This window comes from Dryobates pubescens, chromosome 31, assembly GCF_014839835.1.
Source record: "Dryobates pubescens isolate bDryPub1 chromosome 31, bDryPub1.pri, whole genome shotgun sequence".
Lineage (NCBI taxonomy): Eukaryota > Metazoa > Chordata > Aves > Piciformes > Picidae > Dryobates > Dryobates pubescens.
In genome coordinates this window covers 400,795-425,476 of record NC_071642.1, presented here as the reverse complement: position 1 = coordinate 425,476, position 24,682 = coordinate 400,795, and the positions used below count along the sequence as shown (strand labels likewise).

The window sequence follows — 24,682 nt, the reverse complement described above, 5'->3', positions numbered from 1 at the left end:
ATGCTGAGAGCAAAAGTATCCCTAAAAATCCTGTTAATGTCCCTGCTGGGGGCGGGGCTTTGCTTTTCCCACCTGGAAGGGCCAATGGAGCCAGGAGGCTCTCCATAGAAGAATGAAACCCTCTGCACCCACCATGGCCTCCTAAAGTGACCCACGACCAGCATCCGATGGTGAATGTCTGCAGCCAACACGTCCCCCGTGCATCCCAGCTGGGGCAGCTAGCATTTGGGGGTGGGGGGGTTGAGGGTTTTTTCGTGTTATTCGTATCATTGCCCCCCAACAGAGGTTCCTTGGCAGCTCTGGGGTCATTTTAGTTAAAACTGAAGCTAACAGGAAGGGAAAAGTGAGTGGGTCTTCGAGAGCTTAGAAAAGGGGGGAGACGCAGGGAAAAGCCTGGGATTGCCCCCTCCCAGGCCAGGTGGGAGCCTGCGCCGCTCCTGCAGTGCCTGCTTAGCTTATAAAAAGTAATAAATTAATTGAGGAATATTTGCATCGAGTCCTCTCTGTACACAAAGGTTGGGGCCCTGCCGGGGAGTCGCCGCCGCCGGAACAGCTCCCGCGTCTCTAGAAAAATAGGAGAATCTTCTGGGGAGTACAAAAACCCTGCGGGGGGAGGCGCAGTGCCGGGGCGCGGCGCAGTGCCGGGGCGCAGCCAGCCCAACGTCCAGAACGGCTCCAGGGATGTCCCTCTCATGGATATGCCACGCGGGGTGGGGTTTGGGGAGGTGCTGGGATGCCACGGGGAGCCTGGACCAGCCTCAGGGGCTGGTGTGGGGCTCAGGCGTGCCCAGCTCCACTCCAGGTGCTGCCCCGGGGTGCTGGGAGCTGAGCACCCACCGGCTCCTGGCCCCAAGCTGCTGGCACCTGCACTGGTTGCTGGTGGCTACTTGCCCTTTCCCCACAGTCCCGGTGCTGCCGGGAGCCACAGTCCCGCTGCTTGCCCACAGAGATGCTGCTGCTTGCCTGCTCGGCCTTGCCGACGGGGTAGGAGCCCTGGCATTCCCACTCAGCCACCGCCGGCTCCTGCTCGTCGCTCTCGGAGCCCTGCACCGCAATCTGCGGGACCTGGCTGGGCTTTGGCCGGGGCTCCGTGGAGCCGCTCCAGAGAGCTGAGCCCTGCCCGGCCTCGCTCTTGCCGCCGTCCTCGCCGCCCTGCGCCGGCTCCGGCTCATCGAAACTCACTTCCTGAACCGCTTCTTGCTTCTTGAAGGAGTCTCGGCGTTCCGAGAGGTTCAAGCGCCGCATGACCACCACCTCCTGGTCCCGGTCGTGCCTCTCCCCAAGCCGGCAGCTGGAGGGGTGGTAACCGTGCTCCCCAGGGTAGGCCGGCGCCTCGCCCTCCGCAGTGGCCTCCCCATCCATCCCAGGCATCTCCAGCCCCAGCTTGCGGCCGCCGGCGCCGCTTTTCTTCTCCGCCAGGATGCTGACGATCTTCTCGGCCGACTGGACACGCTTGAGCAGCGGCGAGCGAGGGCAGTCAGCGCTGCGGGGCCGGGAGCTCTGCCGCACGATGGTGGGGGGGGACAGGGTCTTGCCCTGGAAGGTGTGGGGGGCTTTGGGGTACCCGGGGAGTGGGGAGGGGGAGCGCTGGGGAGAAGGTGGGCGCTGGGCAGAGGAAGGGGTGCAGGCAAGGGGGGAAGGGGGGATGCTGCTGGTGGATTTACGACGTCCCACTTTGTAGCGTTGCCCACCCAGCTTGGGTGCCAGGCCATGCAGGGAGCTGGGGCGCACGTGGCCAGCGGGCGACGTCGGGGTGCTGGAGGAGGGTGAGGTGCTCTGTGGGGACACAGCATCTGCCACACGAAGAGAGAGATCACGATGAGGGACAGAGGGACACATGACACCCCCACCTGGAGCCAATCCCCCCCTGCTTGCCCGTGGGTACCTGGGGGCAGGTCGGGAGCGGGGCTGCGGCAGGGCGTGGGGGGACCTGGGGACAGGCTGTGTGTGGGGGACTCCGGGAGGCTCTCACTGGAAGACAGTGAGTGGTGGAGACCAGAGGAGAAGCTGCGGCTGGTGTGCAGCACCGAGGACTGCTTGGAGATCTTCTTGAAAAGGGATTTTCTCCTGGAGGGGAACACAAAGGTGGCAGGGAAAGGAATAGCCTCAGTTTCTCCTGAAAGCTGGTGAGCCCTGAGGCTGCTGAGCTGGCTCTGGCAGGACCAGACCCTGCTGGACCTCCCAGGACGGCAAAGCTGAAGCATGGCCCTGCCCCAGTGTGGCACCTTGGGTTCTACCAACCTATCCTGGCCATCCCTTTTCCTGCTCTTCTTACTCCTCCGTGCCATCCTCGTCTTGGAGCTGTTCTTCCGAGCGGGGCCGATTTTGATGGAGGTGTTCTCCAGGGCTGTGGTTCTCAGGGCCACTTTATTCCCACTCTGCGGGATGGAAAACAAATGGCTGCAGTGTGCCAGATCTAAGCACCGGATCCGAACCTGGCGATGCCAGGAAGCTGCTGGATGGATGCACCAGCACTGGGTGAGCAGAGCTCTGATGGCCACCTACCTTCAGCAGCAGCTCCACCACATCCCTGTGCACCAAGCCCAGCACCGATTCGCCGTTCACATGTGTGATGAGATCTCCTGCTCTCAGCCCTGCCTCCTGTGCTGGGCTCCCTTCTTCCACGCTCTGCAAGGGGAAACCTAAGGGTTCGCTTGGATAAAAGACTAAACTTCCCCCCGGGGTTTTCCCCCTGGCACTCGTGGTGCCCAGCACTGCAGAGGGAGCCCAGCCACGCACCCAGACCATGTGGTGGACGGTGTAGACGTCGCTGTCACCCATGTAGACGCGGATGGCTCGCAGCGTGAAGCCGAACTTCTTGCCCGAGCTGTGGATGATGATGGGGGGGCGCAGGCTGGCGATGGCCAGGGAGGAGTCTCGGCTTGGGGATGAGTCCCGGGAGGAGGGGTTGGATGAGAGAGAGTGGGGGGAGATGGGGCTCATCAGGGCACCACCACCAAAGTCATCTGCAAGCAGGACAAAACCAGCTCAGCCTGGGAAAGCTGCAGGAGGCTGCCCCCTGCCAGGATAAATCCTGCGGCACACAACAGACCTGAGGTGATGATGAGGGACAGGGCGGAGACGGAGGCGGATTTGGGGACGCGGCTGCCCAGCGCAGCTCTCTGCCTGTCGGGCAGATCCTTCTGGCAGCTCAGCCGCCGGCTCCCACTTGGCTCCAGGCCCTGGGGAGTGGAGTTCTTGGTGCCGGTGCTGTTGCTCCGCAGCCGGATGCGGTTCAGGCTGGCGAGATCGGCTGTGCAGAGGGGAGGAGGAAGAGTTTGGGGACATGAAGAAGCCACCCTGTGCCGTATGCAGCCCGGGAGCAGCCTGTCCTGGCACCCACAGCACCCTGCCCTGGCACCCACAGCCTACGCACCAGATAACCCTGATGACTTCACTGCACTGCTGGTCCCCACCTCAGGGTCTCCCAGCACAAACTTGGGTCTCTCTGGCTTGGAGGATGCCACACAAGGGCTCTCATCTTCTGAGGAGAAGGCAAACTTGGGCATGGTGTCCAGGCTGTAGGTGCTGGGCAGTGCGGCAGGGCTGTGGCTTCTCTCGTGCCGGGAGCTGTAGGGTGTGGAGCTGCAGGATGTCCAGGAGCGGAGCCTGCCCGGGGAGAGCAGGAGGGCTCAGGACAACCGCAGATGGGCTCAGAGGATGGCACTGAGCTGCTGCAGCATCCCTGGATGCATTCTACTGATGTCTCGGCAAACCCTCAGTGCCACCACAAGCCCTTGGAGTCCCCACAAGCTCTCGGTGCCCCCCCAGCCTGGCACCCCGCTCTCAGCACGCACCGGGGCTCTGGACCGGCCAGCCTGCTCCTGTCCTCATCTCCCGAGTGCCTGTCCCACCGCTCCTCTTTGTCATCGCAGTGGCTCCGGTCGGAGGAGGAGAGGCTAAGGTTGGAGTTGACTGCCAGGAACTCAGAGCTGCTGTACACCTGGGGAGGAGGAGATGGAGCAGGGAATTCAGCCAGAGAAGCTTGGCATGGCCACCCTAGCCCTTCCATCACAGCAGGGCTGCAGCACCTTGCTGAAGCGATGGGAGCAGGAGGAGAATTGCCCAATCTCCACCGAGGACTCCTCGTCGTTGGTCTCCTCATCCTCCGAGTCCAAGTGGCGATACCGCTCGGAGCGAGCTGCAGGCAAGAGGCAGAGTAGGCAGGGCTGTCACTCAGCTCTGGCACCCCCTGGCCTGCCTGCCCCGGGGCTCTGGTGCCATCAGCACCCATGGGCAGCTGTTGCCCTCTCCCAAATCCCTGGGGAGTTTTGGGATGAGAAAATGAGGGTTTGGGTAAAGCTGAGCAGCCTGTAAACAGGACTGCCTCTGTTTGGTGGCTGTGCAGGGACTGAGGGCACCCCAGAATGGGAGAAGGGCTGGGCAGGGACGGGGAGAAGGGTGGCCTCACTGTCGAAGTAGCTGGTGTCGTCCTCTGACTCCAGCTGGGGGATGAACTCTGCCTTCTGACGCAGCAGCCCGTTCCAGTCCAGGTGCAGGAAGAAGGAATGGTGCTTCACCTCGTGGGCACCTCCTGCCGGGCACACAGACCTGTGTCAGGGGCTCAGGGTGCTGCTGCTGCCATCCTCAACAGCAGGCTCTGTCCTCCACACAGAGCACATCACAGAGTCACTGATCCCAGGCTGCTTTGGGTTGAAGGGAGCTTTAAGCTCCCCCAGTCCAACCCCCAGCAGCCAGCAGGGACAGCTCTAACTAGAGCAGGTTGCTCAGAGCCCCAGACAACCTGACCTGCAATGGTGCCACAGATGGGCATCTTTCTCTGGGCAACCTGGACCAGGCTCTCACCACCTTCAGTGTAAGAATTTCTTTCTTCTCTCCAGTCTGAATTTCCCTCTGAGTTTCAAACCATCCCCCCCTGTCCTGTCACAACAGACAGACCCTGCTCAAAAGTCTGTCCTCAGCTTTCTTTAAGTCCTGAAAGGCCTCCAGAAGGTCTCCCTGGACCCTTCTCTTCTCCAGGCTGAACATCCCCAACTCTCCCAGCCTGGCCTCCCAGCAGAGGGCTTCCAGACCTCCCAGCATTGCTGTGGCCTCCTCTGGCCCCACCGCAACAGGTCCCTGCCTGCGCTGAGGACTCAGAGGTGAACCAGCACTGCAGGGGGGGCTCAGCAAAGCAGAGCAGAGCCAAGGGCACAATCGCCCCAGATGGCTTAACCCAGGATGGACCAGGGCCCTGCGCTGCCTTCCCAGGAGGAACTCCAAGCAGAGGACCTCCTCTGAGCATCCTCGCGCAGCAGGACGCGCTCCGGGTTCAGCAAATGCCTTGCTATGAACTGTGGTGCCAGGCAGCCCCGCGGGCACTGCCACGTACCGGTGCCCAGGCGCTCGAGGGGGCACTGCCGCAGCAGACGCATGATCAGGTCCTGGGCATCCGCGGGAAGAGCCTCGTCCCCTTCCGGCCACATGATCTCATCTGCGAGGCAAAGGGAGAGGGAGCTGGGGGGGGCTGGGAGTTTGCACACAGTGGGGGCTATGATGGGGCAAGCTCACAGAGGTCACATCTGGGCAAGAGGAGCCGAAAGCCCTCCCAGGCTGGCAGTCAAGCTTGAGGAGCTCTTGGCCTCTCAGCCAAGCATGACAGGAAGGGAGGAAGTTCTCTGCAGGTTAAGGATGAGCTGCAGCTGCTGGGGAGGGCAAACCCTGGAGCAAAGCTGCCAGCAGCACTCACCGCTGATCACCTGCCCGAAGAGCTCCTCAGGGGTGTCTCCAAAGAAGGGGACGCAGCCCACCAGGAACTCGTAGAGGATGATGCCCATGGCCCACCAGTCCACAGGCTTCCCGTAGCCCTGGATCAGGATGACCTCTGGGGCAATGTACTCCGGAGTGCCACACACCTGCATGGGAAGCAGCAGCTGACACCTCTGCAGTGACCTCTGCAGCAAGCCCCAAGGCTGCCCTGGTCCCTGCTGATGGCAAACTGGCCAAGCAAAGCAGGGCCTCCTACCTGCTTGTCCATGAACTCCCGAGTGTCCTTCTCCATATGCCCTTCATAGAGGTTTGTGGTCATGTTCATCAGGCCAATCTTTGACAGACCAAAGTCTGTCAGCTTGATGTGTCCCATGGAGGTGATGAGCAAGCTGCAAGAGGACAGACACCCAGGATGCTGCTGTTTGCTTCTGGGGAGACCCCAGCCAGACCCCAGGATCTCTGCTCCTGGTGGACTGGCAATGGACCTGGGTCATTGGGCACCAAAAGCCCTGACCTCATCCTGCCTTGTCCTCTTGGCTTGGAGCAGTTCCTTTCCCTTCCCCATCCAGACCCAAGCCCACCCCTGCTCAGACCTGGCCCCCATCCTCACTTGTCAGGTTTGAGGTCCCTGTGCACGATGCCGTAGTTGTGGAGGTACTCGAGCGCCAGCACGGTCTCGGCAAAGTACATCTTGGCCATGTCCACTGGAAGCGGCCCCATGTTCTTCAGCAACGTGGCACAGTCCCCCCCTGCGGGCACAGAGATCCTCTTGGCACAGGGGCTCAGACAAGGCAGGACAGTGGGCAGGGCCACGCTGCCTCTCCTGCCAAGCAAGCTCCCAGTCAGGCCTTCCTCGGAGCAGTGTGGACCCCTGGGCATGGGGCATAAACCCTCTCCTAGCTGACTGTGGCCACCACCAGCATCAGGGTGAGGCTCAGGCTCACCAGAGCATATCCTCATTCTGCCCTCTGCTCCCTGGAGCAAAGCAGGACAGAAGGTGCCCAAGGGTGGTGTCCCTGATGCTCAGACACTTATCTCCCTCCTCAGCGCAGCATCCAGCCCCGTCGCCCCTCCTCACCTTCCACATACTCCATCACCATGCAGAGGTGCCGCTTCGTCTCGAAGGAGCAGAACATGCTGACCACGAAGGGGTTCTCTGCAAAGGTGAGGATGTCCCTCTCCACGAACACCTGCTGGATCTGGTTCCTCAGGATGAGGTTCTGCTTGTTGATTTTCTTCAGGGCGAAGCGCTGCCGCGTCTCCCGGTGCCTCACCAGGTACACAGCCCTAGGGGACAGCTGGACCTCAAACCTGTCCCTCCACCAGGGCCAGCCCTGCAGCACTGCAAGGCCCAGACAGGGACAGCTGTGGAGATGTTTTCAGATGGAGACAAGCGCTAAGAAGTCCCCAGCTCACCCATAAGCCCCATTGCTGATAAGCTTGATGGTCTCAAAGTCCCCTTCACAGGGCTTCCTCCGAGGAGCTGTGGCCAAAGGCTGGCTCTGAAGAAAACACAGAAGGCTTTTGGTGTTTCTCACACTCTGGTTCTCTGAGTGTGGGCAGGAATTCACCAAGCACTGTCAGGTATCACCTCCAAGTGCTCCTGCCAGAGGACAACCCTCCCTGAGCCCTCTCCAGCCCCAACCCCCAAACTGGAAGGCCAAGATGCTCTGCATATCAAGAACCCGCTCTGAGCTCTGTCCACTCAAGAAGCCAGCTGAGGGACTGAGACTTTACACTTGAAGGAGTCACCCCTGGGGACAGCCCCAGTCACCCTCTGCCAGCCTAAGAGAGCAGGGAAGCTGCCAAGAGCCTGGGTGGGGGTGAGGCAGGACGGAGCTGCGGGCAGCAGGTGGGACCATGCTCACCTCGCAGGCATCATTGTTCTCTGGCGTGATGGTGTTCCCACTGTCAAAGTGATCCAGCTGGACCATTTCTGCAGAAGACAGGGATGGGTTTTACCTGCTTCACCCTCAGGCCCCACCAGAACCATCCCCAGCAGCCACTTTCCCTCCAGGCTGGGAGATCCTGTGGGGATTTAGCCAGGGGCTGGGCTCGAGCTGTTGCATGGAGAAATTGAGGTCACAGGGCTCAGAGGTTCAGCAGCAGGGTGACCATTTATATAATTCTCTTTTTTCCATAGTCATTCCTGTGTTCCTGGGGGATTATGGAGCCCCCCCAGCCCCATGGCTTCCTATGGATTAAACGTTCTTGAGCTTAATCTGCTTTGCTGAACATGTTGGGAGCAATAACGAGGGACGTGGGGCTAGCCAGGAGACTTGGACACCATCCTGGTTCTGCTGGGACCCACTCCATGGCACCAGCTCAGCCCTGCTGGTCCCCCACCACCTCCCAGTGCTCATTTATGTGACCAAGCTGGAAGCCCACATCCCACTGCAGACCTCAGGGCCACCAACCCAAGCGGTTCCCTACCCTCCAGTGGGTCCTTGACGAGCCCCAGCTGGCTGATGATGTACCGAGGAATGTCAGTCTTTATCCCCTGGCCAACCTTGGCGTGGCCTTCTGCAGCTTCCAGGAGATGGTAAAACTCCTCTGGGTCAAACTCCTGGATGGGGAAAACCAAAAGCAGCTGAGGAGGAAGAGTTTGCAATGTTCCACCTTTCCTCTAAGCCTTGCAGGTGACAGTGGTAGTTAGGTACAGGTTCTGCAGGCGTCCAGGAGAAAGCCAAAAGCTCTGCTGCTGTTTCCACCCTCGTTCCCCATCCCTCCCCATCTAAGGGATGAACAAAAAAAACCAAAGCCCTGTGAGCTCCTTCTTCCAGCTGCAGGGACCACAGCACAGAGCCAAGTGCTTTAGAAAGCCATCCCAACAGCAGGGAGTGGAGGAGAAAGCTAGCTAAGGTCACTGTGAAGGTCAAGCTGCTCCTCTCTGAGAAATGGTTTGGATGCTAGGAAGGGTTTAGGTCCTTGCTGCAGCCTAGGCAGGGAAAGGAGCAGCAGCTCCCATGGTGACCAGGCAAGGTGGCCAGAAGCTGCTTTGTCTTTCATGGTCAAGGCTTTGCCTCTCCTCTGGGCAGGCGCAGAGCACGGAAGACAGAGACCCCAGGAGCTGCTGTGTCTTACCAGGCACTCCAGCAGGCGAGCAGGACGGGAGATGATGATCAACAGCTTCCTCACCAGCTGATCAATGTACTTCACCTCCTCGCTCTCAGAACGCTCCTGAGCCTGCCAGGGGTGACAGAAGCCAGGTGTCCATCAGGGGCTCCCTGAGGCAGCTCCAGGCAGGGTCCTGCCCCATACTCACATCTCGAAGCATCTTCTCGAGTTTCTCCTGCAGCTCCATGAAGTAGCGAGAGGTGATGAGAGCTCCCTGGGACTTGGCCAGGCAGTCACGAGCCAGCTCGATGATCTGGTGGTGGATGAAGCCCAGCACCCCATCTGCAAGGGGCAGGGTGCTGCTTGGAGAGAAGTTTGTGATGGTGTCCTGCAGACGCTCTTCCATTTGGGCTGTAGCCTGCGAGGCAGAGTGGATGGTGGTGCCCAGGAACATGTGCCCCAACAAGCTGGGTTTGGCCAGCCCAGACCTCATGCTGCCACTTCCTGAATTAGGTTTGGCCAGCCAGGACCTCATGCTACCAGCTCCCACAGCTCCAATATCCACATGCACATCCTGGCCCCGCAATCCAGCAGGCTGGAAAAGCTCCACCCAAGTCTCCAGAGCCATCTGCCTGCATGTGTGCTGATGCAGACCCACAGAGCTCTGCCTCCACAGTTCACGATCACACCTCCAGTGTCCTCAACACCCCCTGGTATCTACTCATGCATTCTGTGTTCCAGCACAGAGAAGAGGCTGTTCTGGAGAAGGTACAATCAGGATGGTCACCCCACCCAGTGCCAGCAGTTACCTTGGGGAACCTCTCCTTGTAGACATGGTTCATCATCACCACCTCATTGTCAAACGTTCCACTCGTCCGGCCGGGGCTGCAGACGGAGGAACCAGCTGTGTTATGGGCTCCAAGCCATTGACATCCATGGCTGGGATGTCTCTGCTGCCTCTGGAGAACATTTGTCCCCTCCTCCTAACTCTGGATCCCAAGCAGTTAATGCTCATCTGAACAGAGCCCTCAGCCCTGGGCCAGCACTTCCAGGAGCATCTCTCCCACAAGGGAAGCCCCCGAGGAACTTGAGGTCCTGGGACGTAATCCAGGGAAGATTAACCTCCCGCAGACCCAGGTCTCCAAGTGCAAGCCCTCTGGAAGTCCAGAGGGTGGTGGATCAGTCAGCTTGGCTTTGGAGAGAGAGCTCATCCACTCCTTCCTCTGCATCCCACAGCTCTCCCCATTGCAGCTCATCAGCAAAAAAACCACCACCAGGACCATCCCTGAACAAGGCTCCTCTCTTACCCTCATCCAGCACTGTCTCTCCCAGGCCCCTGCCTGGTGATTCTGTTACACAAAGCAAGTCTCAGAAGCAGTAACTCATTAACCACTAAATAATTAAATAACAGTGATTAAAACCAGACCCAAGCTGCTCATGGCCAGCCCCAGCGCAGCCTTTGCTTGCCCACTGCAGAGTTGGCATCTCCTTGGTGAAAACCTCCCCACCTGCAAACCCCTGCAGATAATTAATCTGATTTTAATGAAACTTCTGCTGGCAAAATGCAGGCTACAGCTCTGCCTCCTTGGAAAGGGGGTCAGGGGCTTTTTCAGTGGGAAAAGAGGATTTACACAGAGCCCCAGCATGGAGGGGTGGGAAGGGACCTCTGGAGCTCACCCAGTCCAATCCCCTGCTCCAGCAGGGCTCCCACAGCAGCTTGCCCAGGAGCACAATGGCCTGGGAGGGTTGGAAGCTCTGCAGAGGAGGAGACTCCACAACCTCTCTGGGCAGCCTGCCCCAGGCCTCCAGCACCCTCCCAGGAAGGAGAAGCTCACAGCCCCATGGTTCCAGGGATGAGGCTTCTACAGCCTCAAGCCATAGCTCCTTCTCCTCCCTACAAGAGAAAAAGCCTTACACCTTGGGGTGAGCCTAGCAGGACCAGCACATCCCAGGAGCAGCTCTGGAGGGGGCAGAGGATGTACTGGACGTGGCAGCACAGGGTGCACCATGCTGGCAGCATCGTGGGCACCCTGGCAGCGGTGCTGTACCTGAGGCTGCGGGAGCGCGGGCGCAGGCAGGGCGAGTGCCGACCCTCCTCGTCCGTGACGCTCTCCGAGCTGCGGAAGTGCTTAGAAAGGAAGTGCAGCTCGTCGGGGGTGGGCTGGTACGGCAGCTGGTGCAGGCGCTCCTGGGAGGACGAAGATGACTGGAAGGAAGGACAGACGTGGGGGCATCAGGAGATGGATCCTTGCTTCCAGGCAGTGGGGTGGAAGCCCACAGCCCTGCAAGGAAAATATTCTTTGGGGGCTGGGAATGTGGATGGGCAGCAGGCTCTGTGCCAAACAATATAGCATATGGGTGGTGAGGCCAGGCAGGGGCTGGCTGTCCTGCCTGGTCCCACCCCAGACCCCTCCAGTTCTCCCACTAAATCCAGCCCCAACGAGTCCCATCCCTGCTGCTTGCAGCATCCCAAGTGGCTCCTGCCTGGCCATTGCCCTACAGGACTGGGGTGTGTGCCCAGGGGCACTGTAACGCCCAGGGATGCTGGAAGCCATCATCACTCTTGGGAAGCAGGACACAGCTGAACCTCATGGTCCTCAGGGAACAGAGAGGCTGCCCAGGACCCACTGCCACGGGGCTAGGGAGACACTAAATCAAAACCAAGAGTTTTGGGGTTTTCCCTCCTGCTGCGATGAGAAATCAAACGTTACCCATACCGTGGAGCTGGGGGTGTTGGTCCCATAGCCAGAGGAGGGTAACGAAGCCAGTGACCACCTTCTGCCATCAGCCCTGTGGGCACAAAGCTCCTGGTCACAGAGGCAACAAACCAGCAGCCCAATGCAAATCAGCAACCTCAGCACCGGCTGGCAGGGGAGGGTGTAGGTTTGCTCTGAATAAGGAACCCTGCAACCTCTTTTCAGACTGGGCTGAAATCAGCTGCAGGAAGAGAGGTCTGCAGGGGAGGGGAGGCTGTTCTGCATCCCCAACCTGCAGGCATCCATGGGGACAGTGACAGTGAGCCAGGTCTCTGTGAAAGAACAGTGCTGGGGCTTGGTTGGGTGGTGAATCTGTTTCAGATGGAAAAAAACCAAACTATGAAAATCTGAGTTTTAATTGGAGCCAAATGCAGCCTGCTGAGCCTTTGTTTGACGGGAGCTGGGGATGCCTAAAGCCCCATCCGAGACGGCAGGCGCCGGGGAGCAGAGCCCTGCAATAAACAGGAAGGCAACCGCTCGGCCGCCGGAGAATGCTTCCTTCTGGAGGGGTTTCCTAATGGATGTGGCAATGCTCACATCAGGACAAGGCCCTTCACCTCCTGCTGCCGTTTCCTGTGAGGGTCAAGGACATGGGAGCTGGCAGGGCACCAGATCCAGCACCAGCACCGCCGCGTCCTGGCTGCCGGCAGGCTTGCTCCCCCCGGCTCCACAGCTTGGCTTTTGCTGTTACAGCCTGAACCCCCCCGGGAGCCTCCAGCCTTTTTCCATGTGCCAATCGATGGGTTCAAATCAGCCACCCACCCCCGTGTGGGTAATTAATTAATTAGTTAAACAGGATTTTGGCATGGGCTGGGGAGGGGATGCAGCAAGATCTGCCTCTGCAGGAGCCCAGCCCAGCATCCAGCCCCAGACATCTGCCAAGCATCTGCTGGGAGCGCTCAGAGCAGGGCTGAGCTGGGGGCTGGGGCTGGTGACGGCAATGAGGCTGTTTCTGCTCCTGGAGCTGCCAGGAGCCTGCTCCTAGAGCAAAATGCAACCCCATGAACACTGCAGGCTTGGGGCAGAGTGGCTGAAAAGGTGTCTGGCAGTAGGGGACCTGGGGGTGCTGAGTGACAAGCAGCTGAAGACGAGCCAGCAGTGCCCAGGTGGCACACAAAGGAACAAGTCCCCATGCAGAGCAGACATCTCCCTGGGATGCAAGCCCCAGCCCATCACTGGTACTCACCTGTCAGTCCGAGGAGCATGGCTGGAGTGGTGGGAGGCACCAATGGGAGCAGAGCAAACAACACCAGACCCCAAATCAGGGAGGGAAAAAAAGCACAAAAGATTAAAGCAAACCACTGGAGTCTAACTGAATTGTCCCAGGTGGTGACTTGCAAACACTGGGGGCTGGAAATGGGCTGGGGGGGTTGGAGCTCACCTGCGAGCAAAGGGGAAGTTGATGGAGGTGCTGGCAGAGAAGTTGCGTGGACTGTCCAAGGGGCTGCTCCCTGCTGTGGGGTAAGGGGGAAGAGTCACCCTGATACCCTTCCCAGCATGGTGCCCAGGGTGCCAGGGGCAGCTCCTTCAGAGGAAAGGAGACTAAATCACTTCCCAAGCTATTCCCTCCCGGGAAAGAGCAGCCCCTGCTGCTGGCACGGCGCTGCAGGAGCAGAGGGGTTACCTTCCAAACCTTCAGGGAATTCTGGGAGATGCTCAGCCTGTGCCCTGGCACACTCCTTACCTGTTGGCACGGAGAGCGGGGAGAGAGGCCGCGAGAGGGTCGGAGAGGGGGTGCCCACCACTAAGCTCTTCCTATTGCTGCTTCGGCAACTGGGGAAGAGAAGGAAGTAATCAATTTGGGGAAGCAAAGGATGGGCAGGGCTGGGCAGGCTGGGGCACAGACAGGGCTGCTCGTGTGTGATGCCCTGTGCCAGGGCACACGGCATGATTATGGATCCAATGATTATGGATCTCCTGCCAGGGGCAGGATCCAGCCCTGGTTCAATGCTTCCAGCAAGGGCCCAACCTCAGGCTTATTTTTAACGAGGAACCCTCTGGTCCAGGTCCCACTTCTGGTTTTAGTTGGCTGGAGGGACAGAAGCAGGCAGTGGGCCCAGGGCAGGAATAGGAAAAGGGAAGTAAAAGGAGGAAGTGATGGAAATGCCAAGCAGCTCCAGGCCACAACCTGCTCCATCGTGTGGAAATGTCCCCAGTTCCTCTAAGCCTCCTATGCTGGGCAGCCCCTGTGCCACAGCAGGGAGGACAGCTGGTCCCCAGGCCCCATGTCACTACATGCCACTGCCCAGCTGTCCCTGAGCCCCGTGGAGAAACCCTTCTGTCACTAAGCCTACAGCATCTCCATCCCCTCTGCTCTGCCCAGACATGCCTGGCACCAGTGCAATGCCCTGGCAGAGACCTGGCTTGGTCGTGCCCCTGCAGGCAGCAGGAGGCAGAGCCAGGAGGGATGCCGCAGCAGCCAGTAAAAGCAGCACCGCGTGCAGGTCCACACTGATGGCACTAGCACCCTGACACCCCAAACACTCCACAGCTACCATCCCAGTGCCACACTCCAGCATCCCAGAGCTCCTCTGGAACACCCAAGAGGCCATGCCTGCAAGTGCCAAGTCTCCATCTCTCTATCTGCACACCACCATCTCCATGTCACCACAGAATGGTAGGGGTTGGAAGGGACCTCTGGAGATCATAGAGTTCCCTTCCAGCCCTTCTCCATTCCCAAGCCCAAGGCTGCCACGGTCCAGCCTGAAAAGCCTTCCTGCCTGCAGTGCTGCTGCAGCCCACTCCTGTTTGCAGCCCATTTCAACCCCCCGTGGGACCCAGCAGGCTCATTAACTGCTGTCAGCCTGCCAAGGGGGAACTGCAGATATCCACAGCACTGAGCAGAAGGTCAAGCCTGAAGACAACCTTCCCCTTCCTCCATCTGCCCTCCCTCAGGCTGTGAGGGCAGCACTGAACTTCATCAGGATGGGAACAGGAACTCTCATGGATGCCAGGAATCAAAGGGCATCGTTGGACATCACATCACAACCAGAATCAGCCCTGAAAACAGCAAGGATGGACCCAGGCTCCGCAGGAGTGGTCAGAGCCCCACACACAGCACCAGAGATGAGTTGCAATGCCAGGGGGAGGCAGAAACCTTTCCCCACAACCAGTCAGCCCTTCCCAGCCCTGCTTGGCCCCTTCGTTTGATTTTAAGCACCCACAGCTGCAGACGAAGCCCAGCACCCACGCCCTGGTCAGGAGCAAGCCACAGGCTGTTGCCACGGCAGGCAGGAGGGGAAGCCGAGGCCGCCGCGGCGGCAGCAGCAGCAGCGGCAGCAGCAGCAGCGGCAGAGCAGCAGCAGGGCTGCAGCGAGCACACAGCTCTGGAGCTGCTCCAGGATTCTGCAATTCACAGCTGGGTCCTGCCACGGGGCCTGGGGTGCCTGTGCCTCGTGCATGGGGTCAGGGAGTACCCCAGGGGCTTGCTGCTGCTTGCTGGGTTTGGAAGTGAACAAACCCTCTGAGGAGGCAGTTCCAGTAAGGGTGACACAGGGGGAGGCCAAAGCTTCCTGTTTCCGTGCGCTCCACCCTCGGCACCACAACCATCTTGCGCTGTTCAACCTCCCTTCTCCCACTGCCTCAGCTGCAGCTGGTTCCAATCCTTCCCAGCACACAAACCTCGGGCTAGAAAGGAGCCTTTGGGGTAGAGCTGAGCTGCCAGAGCCTGCAGGCAGGAGCAAGGGCTGCTGCCCTCTCTGCCTCCATCACCAACTGCACGTTTGGTACCAAACATGGAGTGGAAAATCGCCGTCAGCGTCTCCGGCGCTGCTCAGGCTGGGGCTGCTGCGGCCTCGCTGTCCAGCACTGATTTCAAAAGATGTGGAAAGTGTGTGACAGCTGCTGTGACTCCAGAGCTGGGAGCAAGAGAATGTGTCATCCACCCTGAGCCTGTCTGCAAGGAGGAACTGGCACCAGCACACAGCCTTGGCACAGCATGGTCAGGATGCCCACAGGAAGGAGATGGAGCAAAACTCATCAGCTTCCCACAGGCTGCCTCCCCCTCAGAGCTGTGGGAAGGGCAAGATGCAGCCACACAGCACAACACAATGTCTCCAGCTTGCAAATGGCTTCACTGGGATCTGGGCAAGTGGTGCTGGGGGGCAAAGAGCCAGCACCAACACCAAGGGTCACACCAAACCACCCACCCACAGGCAAGGCCAACACCATGGAGTGCACAGGCAGGGGCTGCAGGATTTGAGCCCTAGAACACCCCAGGGTGGTACAGCAGCATCTGCCAGATGCCAGCAGAGGTGGGCACGAGGTGCAAAGAAGTTGGTTTGGGGCACAGTGGGTGCAGGGTGGTGGGAGCAAGGTGGCTGCCAGGGCAGGGGCAGGCTCAGAGAGCAAGGAGGGGGCTCTGCTCCTGGCTGTGTGATTCCCAGCGTGAGCCAGCACTCCTGGCTTCCTTCTTCACAACATTTTTCCTTCACTTCCCCCCCAAAACAGACTCATGACACAGTATGGAGGCTTGAAGAAGTGCCATGGATCACCACAGGCTGGAAAATTTGTTTTCCTTTGTGTTTAACATCAAAGTTTCTCCATGACAGCTCTTTCTCCTCCATGACTTGTGACAGACTGAACTCGGGGGATGGAGACTGGGATGGGGGAAGCTGGGGACCAGAGTCTGGATGGTGAAATGCAACACGCTGCCTGGCACACACCATGCACAACCCCTCCACATCTTCACAACCCCACCAGGCACTCAGCACGGCTCTGCAGAGCCGCTCCAGCCCCTCAGCCCAGCCCCAGGCCTGGCACTGTGGGTGCTCCGATTAGCCCTCCCTGGAGCACTGAGCAGGGCGCTGGGCACCTCCCAAGAGCAAAATCCCAAATCCCTGCAGGGAACTGCAGGGCAGCAGCTTAGACATGGACTTATTTATTTCTTTGCTCTGCAAGAAAACAACCTAAAGCCTACCCCCCAACACCCTGGGATGCACCCCTGCACCTCCCTTTGCTGCAGGTCCCCATCAGCAAGTAGGGAATGGTACCTGTGCCAGCTGCTGGCAGGCTCTGCTGCGGCGTGCGAGGAGTGAACAGCCACAGGCAGCATCCACAGAAGACAGCTCTGTGCCACCTGAGCAGCAGACGTCCTGCCCGGTGCCAGCCATCTCAGCATCCCCCCAGGGGAAATTAGGATCCCTCAAACCTCTTAATCCCACTAAATAACATCATATGCTTCCTGCCCACTGTAAATAGGCCACGGCAGCTCTCACCGTGGGTTCTAGGAACACCAGTGATAGAGGAGCAAATCCTCTGCCCCTCATGGGAATTACAAACTCATCATGGGCACAGATGCCTGCCCAGATCATCTCTGCATTACACATCTCTCCCAGGCCCCTTGCCCAGGTTGGAAAACCCCATCCAGTGCCTTTCCTCACTCTCTCAGGGGCCCCATCCCCGTGGTTCCCACAGCCCAGGTGAAGCAGGAGCCTGGCAGGGGCAGGATCGGTGCCGGGTGATTCATCTGCCAAGCAACTGCGTCGCTTGGTGCCAGCCCACGGCCACATCCCCAGGGCTTCACAATGGGAATCTCTTCCCTCTGCCTCCGCACTGGCAACACCTTCTGTGGTGAAGGGTTCGTGCCAGGGCCAGCTACAGCAGCCCAGATCTGCTGCTCCATCTTTGGATGGAGGTGCCAGCACCCACACCTGGGAGGGGTGCTCAGAGGGCACTCACAGCACCTTTCCCAGGGCTGGCAGCACTGCCTGTCACCCTCCCTGGAGACACCTTCCTGCGTGGCTCAAATCACTCAGCACTCCATTATGCAGCAGCCCCCCAACACTGCTCCAGCTCTGCTCCCCAAGGATGGGAGACACCTTTGCCCCTCTGCTTTGCCCCCTGTAGCCTTGCCTGTAGCTGGCTGTAAGGGACTGGCCTCTTCCCACCTCCCCAGGCACCCTGGGGACCCTTACTCTGGCTCAGGATGTGTCACCACATGGGAAATGTTCATCAGTGCAGTGCCCACCTCACACAGAGGCTCAGAGGGATGTTTCCCCTCCTTATGCATGCAGGACCCCCCCTGCAACACACACCCTACAGCAAAGAGCCCCGAGGCACAGCTCTTCCCGAGACTGGTGCATAGCACCCTAAAATGTGCATCCTCTAATGCCCCAGCACCCTAAACTCTGTGCCCCCCTCCATGGCACTGGACTGCCAACCAACACGACCCTCCTGCACACCCCACCCCAGCTTGGCACCCTCAGGGCTCTGAGGATGAATCCTCAGGGCACAGTACCCCCAAAAAGAAGCATCTTTGGCACACACCTCCCCTCACGCCACACACAGCCCCCCCCAGATCACACAGCTTAGCGTGCACGTCCCCGGTACAGAGACCACCCCTCCCAACCCCCGCACCTCGGCGCACAGCAACCCCCCCCCCAGTCCACTCACCCCTGTGCACAGCCCCCCCAACCCCCGCGCCCCGGTGCGCGGTCGCTCCCCAGCCCGCCCACGGTACCTCTTGGAGCGCTGGAGCAGGGCGCCGGCGGCTCGCTGGCTCCGGTAACCGGGCAGGGCTCCCCAGTAGCTCGGGTCCGACATCCCCGGGCGGTTCGGACCCAGCTGCGGCCCGGCCGCATCCGCCGGCACGGTCTGACAGACGCTACCGGGGCCGCGCCGGGGCTGGGGCTGGGACCGGGGCTGGGGCCAGGCTCCCGCCGCCGCCTCCCGCTGCCGCCGCCCGCCCCTTCCCGCCCGGCGGCGCCGGGGTTGCCATGGAGACAGGCAGCGCCCGAAAGGGGCCCGGGGTTTCCATGGAGACAGGGGGAGCACCCCCAAAATGAACGGGGGGATGAGGCTGCCGCAGAAAAGAAGCAGCACCCCGAAACGGGGGCCTGGGGCTACTGCGGGAACAGGGCAGCCCCCCAAAAGGGGTCAGGGTTGCCATAAGGATGGGCATCACCCCAAAATGGAGGCTTGGGGTTACCACAGAGATAGGGCAGCACCCCAAAATGGGGTCAGCGTTACCATGGAGATGCAGCATCTGCTGCTGCTGCATTCATGGAGCACAAATCCCCCCTCCAAGTCATCAGGGGCAGCCCCAAAGCCTGCGGGTCCTTCAGGGAGAGGACCCCTCTAGCAGCACCCTGCTGCCTACGGGACACTGTGCTTGGAGGGCATCTGCCTGGCACTGCCCCAGCAAATGTCCCAGAACCTCCCTCCCACACTGGATTTCACCAGGCAGATCCCAAACAAAGAGCAGTGGCACCAATCCTCATCCCTGTTGGTGCCAAACCCCCGCGTGGCAGCATGCTGGGGCCACAGCCACACTTGCCAGGTGGCAGCCAGCTGGTGCCACGGCCTGAAATCCTGACACAGGTGGTTTGGGCATGGTGAAAGGGCAGCACCGAGCCTGGCAGCGCTGCGCTTTCCCTCATCTGCCCAGCAACCAGGAGAGAGCAGCACATGGAAACATCCAGAGGTGTTGCCACACTCTTCATCTCCATTCTCATCCTCGCCATAATCATCCCCAAAACACAAACCTCGAGGCCTTGGCTAAGTGACCCTCTGGCCATGCCAGGTGCGACAGTCGCTGTGGGCAACAGGAGGCCAGACAGGGCTGGCAGAGGGGGGCAGAGACCCCTGTGTGCAGGCAGAATCCTGCCTCCTGCCTGTCCCTGCCTGCAACAAATGGCTCTGCCTGTTGCTGAGCAGCAGCAGAGCTCCTGACAGTTCCTTCTCACCCAGTGCCAACCCCAGCAGACAGATGGCATCATCCATGAGTGCCAGGGAGGTGCCATGGGGCACAGATCCCAGGTGTGACTGCCAGGTGCCAGCACACCCACACTGAACCTTGTCCCCAGGGCAGAGAGCAGCCAGAACACAACGGGGCCCAGCCACCCACTTCTGTGGCGTTTGGGGGGGCACCCACCCCTAGAGCAGCCCCTTGCCCCACAGCAGAGCAGAAAAGGTGACAGTGGAGGTGTCCTGGGAGAGACGAAGGCACCACTGCCATTGCCACTCTGCTCCCACCACGGGGCCCTGCCCTGGCTCGATTTCGAGACGACCCCCCCTCAAAACAAGGATGCTTGGAGCCTGCACACCAGCGCCTGTGGGGGCATTCCCAGTATGAACCAGCTGGCAGCCCACTGGCACAGCCAGGCCATGTTTGGGGTGTACAGGGCTGGGGACAGCCCCTGGCCATGCCACCCCATGTGTCCTGCAGAAGGCAGCTCTACTTTTGGGGTCCCCAGACATCCTTGGTTGGGGGGGGGTCTATCTCACTGCCTCCCTCTCTATCTCTGCCCCCTTCTTCCACAAAGCTGGTGGCTGTGGTGCCTGAGGGCTTTGGGGGGATCTTACCTCCAGGGGTGCAGGGTTAGTAAGGGGCTGCAGGGGCTGCAGGGGCTCAGCAGCGTCGGGCTCTGGCTGCTCGGGGACAAGCTGCAAGGAGAGATGTGCCAGGGTGGTGTCACCAGTGGGCCGGTGGCCACCCCAGTGGCACAGACCCCTCTGGCTGGGCTGGGGGGCATCCAGAGGGGGCCAGGGGCCAAAAGCAGAGTGGGGACAGGAGATCAGGGCTGTGGGGCAGAGACAGGGCAGGGAGATGGGAGTGGGGCAGAGCTGAAGGATGAACGTGGGGGACAGCAGGGACGGTGCAGGGTCTAAGGCTGGGTCTGGGTCTGCTGGGGCAAGGAGGTCACCCAGGCGAGGGTCTGCGCTGTGGATGAGGGAAGGAGGGCTGGGACCTGTGTCCCCGGGGTGTGGGCATGGACTGGGATGGGGATGGACTGGGATGGGAGTGCAGCGGGACGGGGATGCCCCCGTGCCCCATCGCCCACCCCCGGGGCCTGTAGCAGCGTTCCCCATCCCCGTTCCGACTCACTCCAAGGTCAGCGAGGGAATCTTCAGCCTGTCCCGCCGCGATTTCATCCCGCCGCTGCCGCCGCCCCGCTCCACTCCCCGCGTCGCCGCCGCCCCGGCTGCCCCCGCGCTGGGTGGCTCCCGCGGGCGGCAGCGGCGGCCCCGGGGCTCCCCGCTTGGCCTGCCGGCCCCGGGCCCGCCCCTGCGGCTCTGCTCGGCACGGCACGGTACGGCACGGCACGGCTACTGCGGGTGCACCCGACCCAACGCGGCTCGGTTCAGCGGCAGACCAGATCCGTAACGCGCCCGGGATGTGCTGAGGTGATGCCGCTGCTGAGACACCGCAGCTCCAGCACAGCTCCAGCACAGCTCCAGCACACCCAGTATGACGCCAGCACATCCCTAACACAGCCCCAGTACGGCTCCAGTGCATCCCTGTCGCAGCCCCAGTACAGATCCCGTGCTCCTCCAGCGCATCTCTAATACAGATCCAGTACAGCTCCAGGGTGGCTCCGGTACAGCCCCAGCATTGCCACCAGGTGCCTCCCAGCACAGCCCCTCCATGCCCCAGCACAAGCCCCCGGACTCACCAACAGCCCCAGCCCAGTGAACCCCCCGAGCTACTTTACAACAGTGCCAGTACACCCCAACAGCACACGGCCCCCAGGGGAGCTCTGCAACAGCCTCCTGCCAGTACCACTTAGAGCACCTCAGCACACCCCAGTGCACCCCAATGCAATAGACCTGTGGCAGAGCACTGCTCACCCCAGTGCACCCCAATACCCCCAGCACACACAGTCAGGCTCTTCCAGGATCAGAGACCACAGTGATGCCACCACTGGCACCACAAGCCCTGGCGCCATGTGGCACCCATCCGCGCTGCCCCCTGCAATGCCAGCGCCACATGCCCGGGCATGTCCCTCCCCGTGCCACCCCGGCCCCGGGTGCCCCAGCGCAGGACTCACGCTCGTCCTCGCCGCGGCAGGCTCAGCTCCTTCTGCAACAAGAAAAGTGAGAAGCAGGGTCAGAGCCTGGTACCAGGCATCGAGGGGTGCCCACTCATGGACCCCCCACAATCTCCTGCCAGCCACCACCATGTCTCCCAGCACATGGCTGGCACTGCAGGATCAGTTTTGCCTGGCATGCCCCAGCTCTAAGGGTGACAAATCCCCTGCCTGGCTTTAGCACAAGGAGACATCTTCCACAGTCCCCAGGGCTTGGTGGCATCGTAGCCAGGCCCAGGAGTGTGGGCACAAGGGTGGTGGAGTGGGAGCAGTACCCAGGTGCCTGGCTGGAACGTGGCATGGTGCTGGCTGCACCCTGTCCCCCCAGGCCTGGCTGCGGGCAGCAGCTGGCAGTGCTGCACTGTTGGGAATATTTGATCCAAGAGCTGTTTGCTCCAGGTGGTGCAGCAGGGCAAAGGGCACCTGTGTGGGCAGGAACCTTGGTCCATACAATCCTGCCAGTATGGCAGGCACCCACTGGATCTGTCACAACCCCAGTGCCCACCCATGTGTTACCAGATGTGCCACAGAGAGTGGCACAAATCTCAGCAGTCACTGCGAGGGGCATGGTGTGAAAGGGCTGGCATGTGCCATGGCACGATGCAGGATGCTGGCACACATGGTAGCTAATGCCACATCATCACCCTGATCCGGTGCTCACTGCCGGTGCCCGCCATGCCCATACCCCTAAGCGGCTTAGACACATTCTTGGCACAGGCAGGGAGGTCCCTGCAGGCAGGGGCTGCTGCCACCCATCTGGATGCACACAGCAGCACCCATTTTACCCCACCCCCCACCCCAGGGTGCCCATGCCCCATCTCACTGCCCACGCCACGCAGCCCCTGCGGAAATCCCGGCGCTGGGGCGTGCTGCCACGCAGTGATGCAGCAGTGTTGCCATGGCAACCAGTGACATCATGCCTGGGCACACAGGGACTTGGGCAGCCCCAGGGCCCACGGTTCTGTGTCTGCCCTAGGGTGGCGTGGGTGCTGGCAGTGGGCGCCTGGGGTGGGTGTCCCTGTGCACCCAGCAGCACTGGGAGACCCCAGGCCTTTTCTGGGGAAGGGGCTGCAGGGTCCCTGCATACAGCAGGAGACCCCCAGCACCCTCACCCAGCTCTGCTGTCACCCAGATCAGATCCCCACCTGCAACCAGGGCTGTGCCACCAGCCCCTGAGCAGACACATGGGCAGGGAAGGGTGGCACTGAGGGTTTTCTGGTCAGCCACACGCAGCTGGGACAGAGCCTCGGCCTTGTGCTCATCCTCACCCCATGGCACAGCTCCCCCCCATCCACGGGTGCAAGGGTACAGAGCAGCCCTGTGGCACCCAGCACCCATCGCTGCCTGGGGCTCTCCAGCTGTGTTGCATCCACAGGGACATGCATGGGACAGCATCACTGGACCAGGACCCACGGGGTGCCCCATGTGCCCATCCAGCACAGGGCATCTCCTGTCAGCAGGTCCTGGTGGGAGCTGGGATATGATCAGGAATGCTATTGGGGATGACATTAAGGATGGCATCAGGGATGGCATTGAGAATGGGACTGGGGATGGCATTAAGGATGGAGATCGCTGCTCAGCACTTTGGGATTTTCTCCCTGCTGGGAGTCCCTTATCCCTCCTGCCACGGGGATGTGGGCAGAGCCGTGGGCACAGCCAGGGCCCCATGGCTCCACTCTTCCCAGGGACTGCCAGCAGCGACACCCACAGCCAAGAGCCCCAAATCCCACGGCCATGGCTCCATCCACCCGGAACCCACGGGGAAGCAGCTCCCACCCAGGGCTCCCTCCTGTACTGAGCGTGTGACGGAGCACAGCTGCCCCGCGGAGCTGCCAGCTCAGATGAAGGCAGCCTGGTGCCATCCTCCAACCGCCCCGACAGCTCCGGCCCGCCCCGGTTAGCGCCGCTGCCTTCTGCCAGCAGGCACAGGGAGGGGGAGGTCACACGGAAAATGGGAGCCAGGGTAGGGGGCTGTGGCTGTCACCCCACGGGTGCTGAGGCTCCTGTGGGCAGTGGGTGCAGGACACACGGGGAGGGTGGGGGCTCCTTGGCAGGAGCAGGAATGAAAGTGATGGGGGGAGGGGGTGGCTATTCGGGGGGCAAAGCGGTTCTGGCACAGTGGTTTGTCATGGCCTGGGCTGGGGGCACCACGGTGCTGTTGTGGAGCACCCCTTGTACCCTACCCTGCTCTTGGCACTGGGTGCCTGGCTCCGGTCCCACCCGTCCCACACTTCACCCTCACCTCTGGCACGCAGCACCCTGAGCACACAACTCCTACAAGCAGCACCCACCTCCTGCCTACCCACAGCACCCACCTCCTGCGCCCCCCTCTCACCCACAGCACCCACCTCTTGCGCCCCCGCCACCAGGACACCCACCCCTCGCCCTCAGCACCCACCTCTCGCCCACAGCCCCCTGCCCCCGCAGCACCACCTCCCCCCGGGCTCACCGGGGCTGGGCTGCCCGCGCTGTCGCCCGTGCCCCTCTCTCCGTACCCGGCTCTCCGTGCTCACCTGGAGGCCCCGCCGCCGCAAGATGCTGGACTCGTCCATCCCGCCGCGCCCGCCGCCGCCTCCCGTCGCTCCCGGTGCTCCCGGTGCTCCCGCCCTGCCGCCTCCCGCCGCTCCCGGCGCGCCGCCCAGCGGCCCCGCCGCGTCACCACGGGACGTGCATCGACAGCAGTTCGGGGCTGGCACGGCACGGCAAGGGGCTGGCACAGTTTTTCTTGCTTGGTACAGCCTAGCGCAGCAGGGACTGGCATGGCAGAGCGTGGCAAGGGGCTGGCACCAGGCTGGCGTAGTCTAGCTGGTTCAGTATAGCCCAGCATGTGCCTAGCATGGCACAGCATGAGGCTGGCACAGGGCTGGTAGAGTTTTCCTGGCTTGGTATAGCTCAGTTTATCAGGGGCTGGCACGGCACATCAAGGGGCTGTCACAGAGCTGGCACAGTCTGCCTGGCTCAGTACAACCCAACATGACAGTCCCCTATGGCACAGCATGGCACAGGGCTGGAACAGACTGCAACACTGCTCAAACTGCAACACTAGCACAGAAAAGGGATGGCCCAGTCTGCTTGGCTCAATACAGCCCAGCATGGTATGGCCTGGGGCTGGCACAGCAGGGCATAGTGGGGGAACAGCACCCCTGGCTCAGTGTGGTCCAGCCCAGATCAGTCATATGGCTGGTACAGCCCAGCACAGCCCAGCACAGCCCAGCACTGCCCAGCACTGCCCAGCACAGCCCAGCACTGCCCAGCACTGCCCAGCACTGCCCAGCACAGCCCAGCACTGCCCAGCACAGCCCAGCACAGCCCAGCACAGCCCAGCACTGCCCAGCACTGCCCAGCACAGCC

General features: G+C 61.1%; 1 protein-coding gene across 8 annotated transcripts; it reads right to left on the bottom strand.

Annotated features, from left to right (window-relative positions):
• Positions 1–278: 278 nt before the first annotated feature.
• On the bottom strand, positions 279–23,949 carry MAST3 (microtubule associated serine/threonine kinase 3). 8 transcript variants are annotated; one of them, XM_054175507.1, is made up of 28 exons: positions 23,845–23,949; positions 21,293–21,324; positions 13,207–13,295; positions 12,904–12,976; positions 12,709–12,729; positions 11,484–11,556; positions 10,815–10,972; positions 9,576–9,651; positions 8,975–9,184; positions 8,794–8,895; positions 8,143–8,275; positions 7,578–7,645; positions 7,126–7,211; positions 6,788–6,996; positions 6,320–6,458; positions 5,966–6,098; positions 5,690–5,855; positions 5,333–5,434; positions 4,412–4,534; positions 4,032–4,141; positions 3,798–3,943; positions 3,377–3,609; positions 3,053–3,253; positions 2,740–2,966; positions 2,506–2,628; positions 2,242–2,378; positions 1,886–2,067; positions 279–1,793 (listed from the first exon to the last, which is right to left on the bottom strand). In XM_054175507.1, the coding sequence occupies exons 1-28, from the start codon at positions 23,881–23,883 to the stop codon at positions 778–780; spliced, it is 4,407 nt and encodes a 1,468-aa protein (XP_054031482.1). In that variant the 5' UTR covers positions 23,884–23,949; the 3' UTR covers positions 279–777. The 8 variants fall into 8 exon arrangements, with proteins under 8 accessions (XP_054031482.1, XP_054031483.1, XP_054031475.1 ...); XM_054175508.1 differs by having other exon boundaries at positions 12,904–12,973; XM_054175500.1 differs by lacking the exons at positions 21,293–21,324; positions 23,845–23,949 and adding exons at positions 19,827–19,907; positions 20,350–20,429.
• Positions 23,950–24,682: the final 733 nt, after the last annotated feature.

Bases quoted from the DNA above. Each gene is read 5' to 3' on its own strand.
- MAST3 (XM_054175500.1), bottom strand. From the start codon at position 20,396: ATGAAATCGCGGCGGGACAGGCTGAAGATTCCCTCGCTGACCTTGGA. The intron at 4,142-4,411 runs GTGAGGCCACCC...TCTTGCCTGCAG, and splicing joins CGACACCAGCTACTTCGACA to CTCGCTCCGAGCGGTATCGC. The intron at 2,629-2,739 runs GTGCGTGGCTGG...TTCCCCTTGCAG, and splicing joins CCGTCCACCACATGGTCTGG to AGCGTGGAAGAAGGGAGCCC.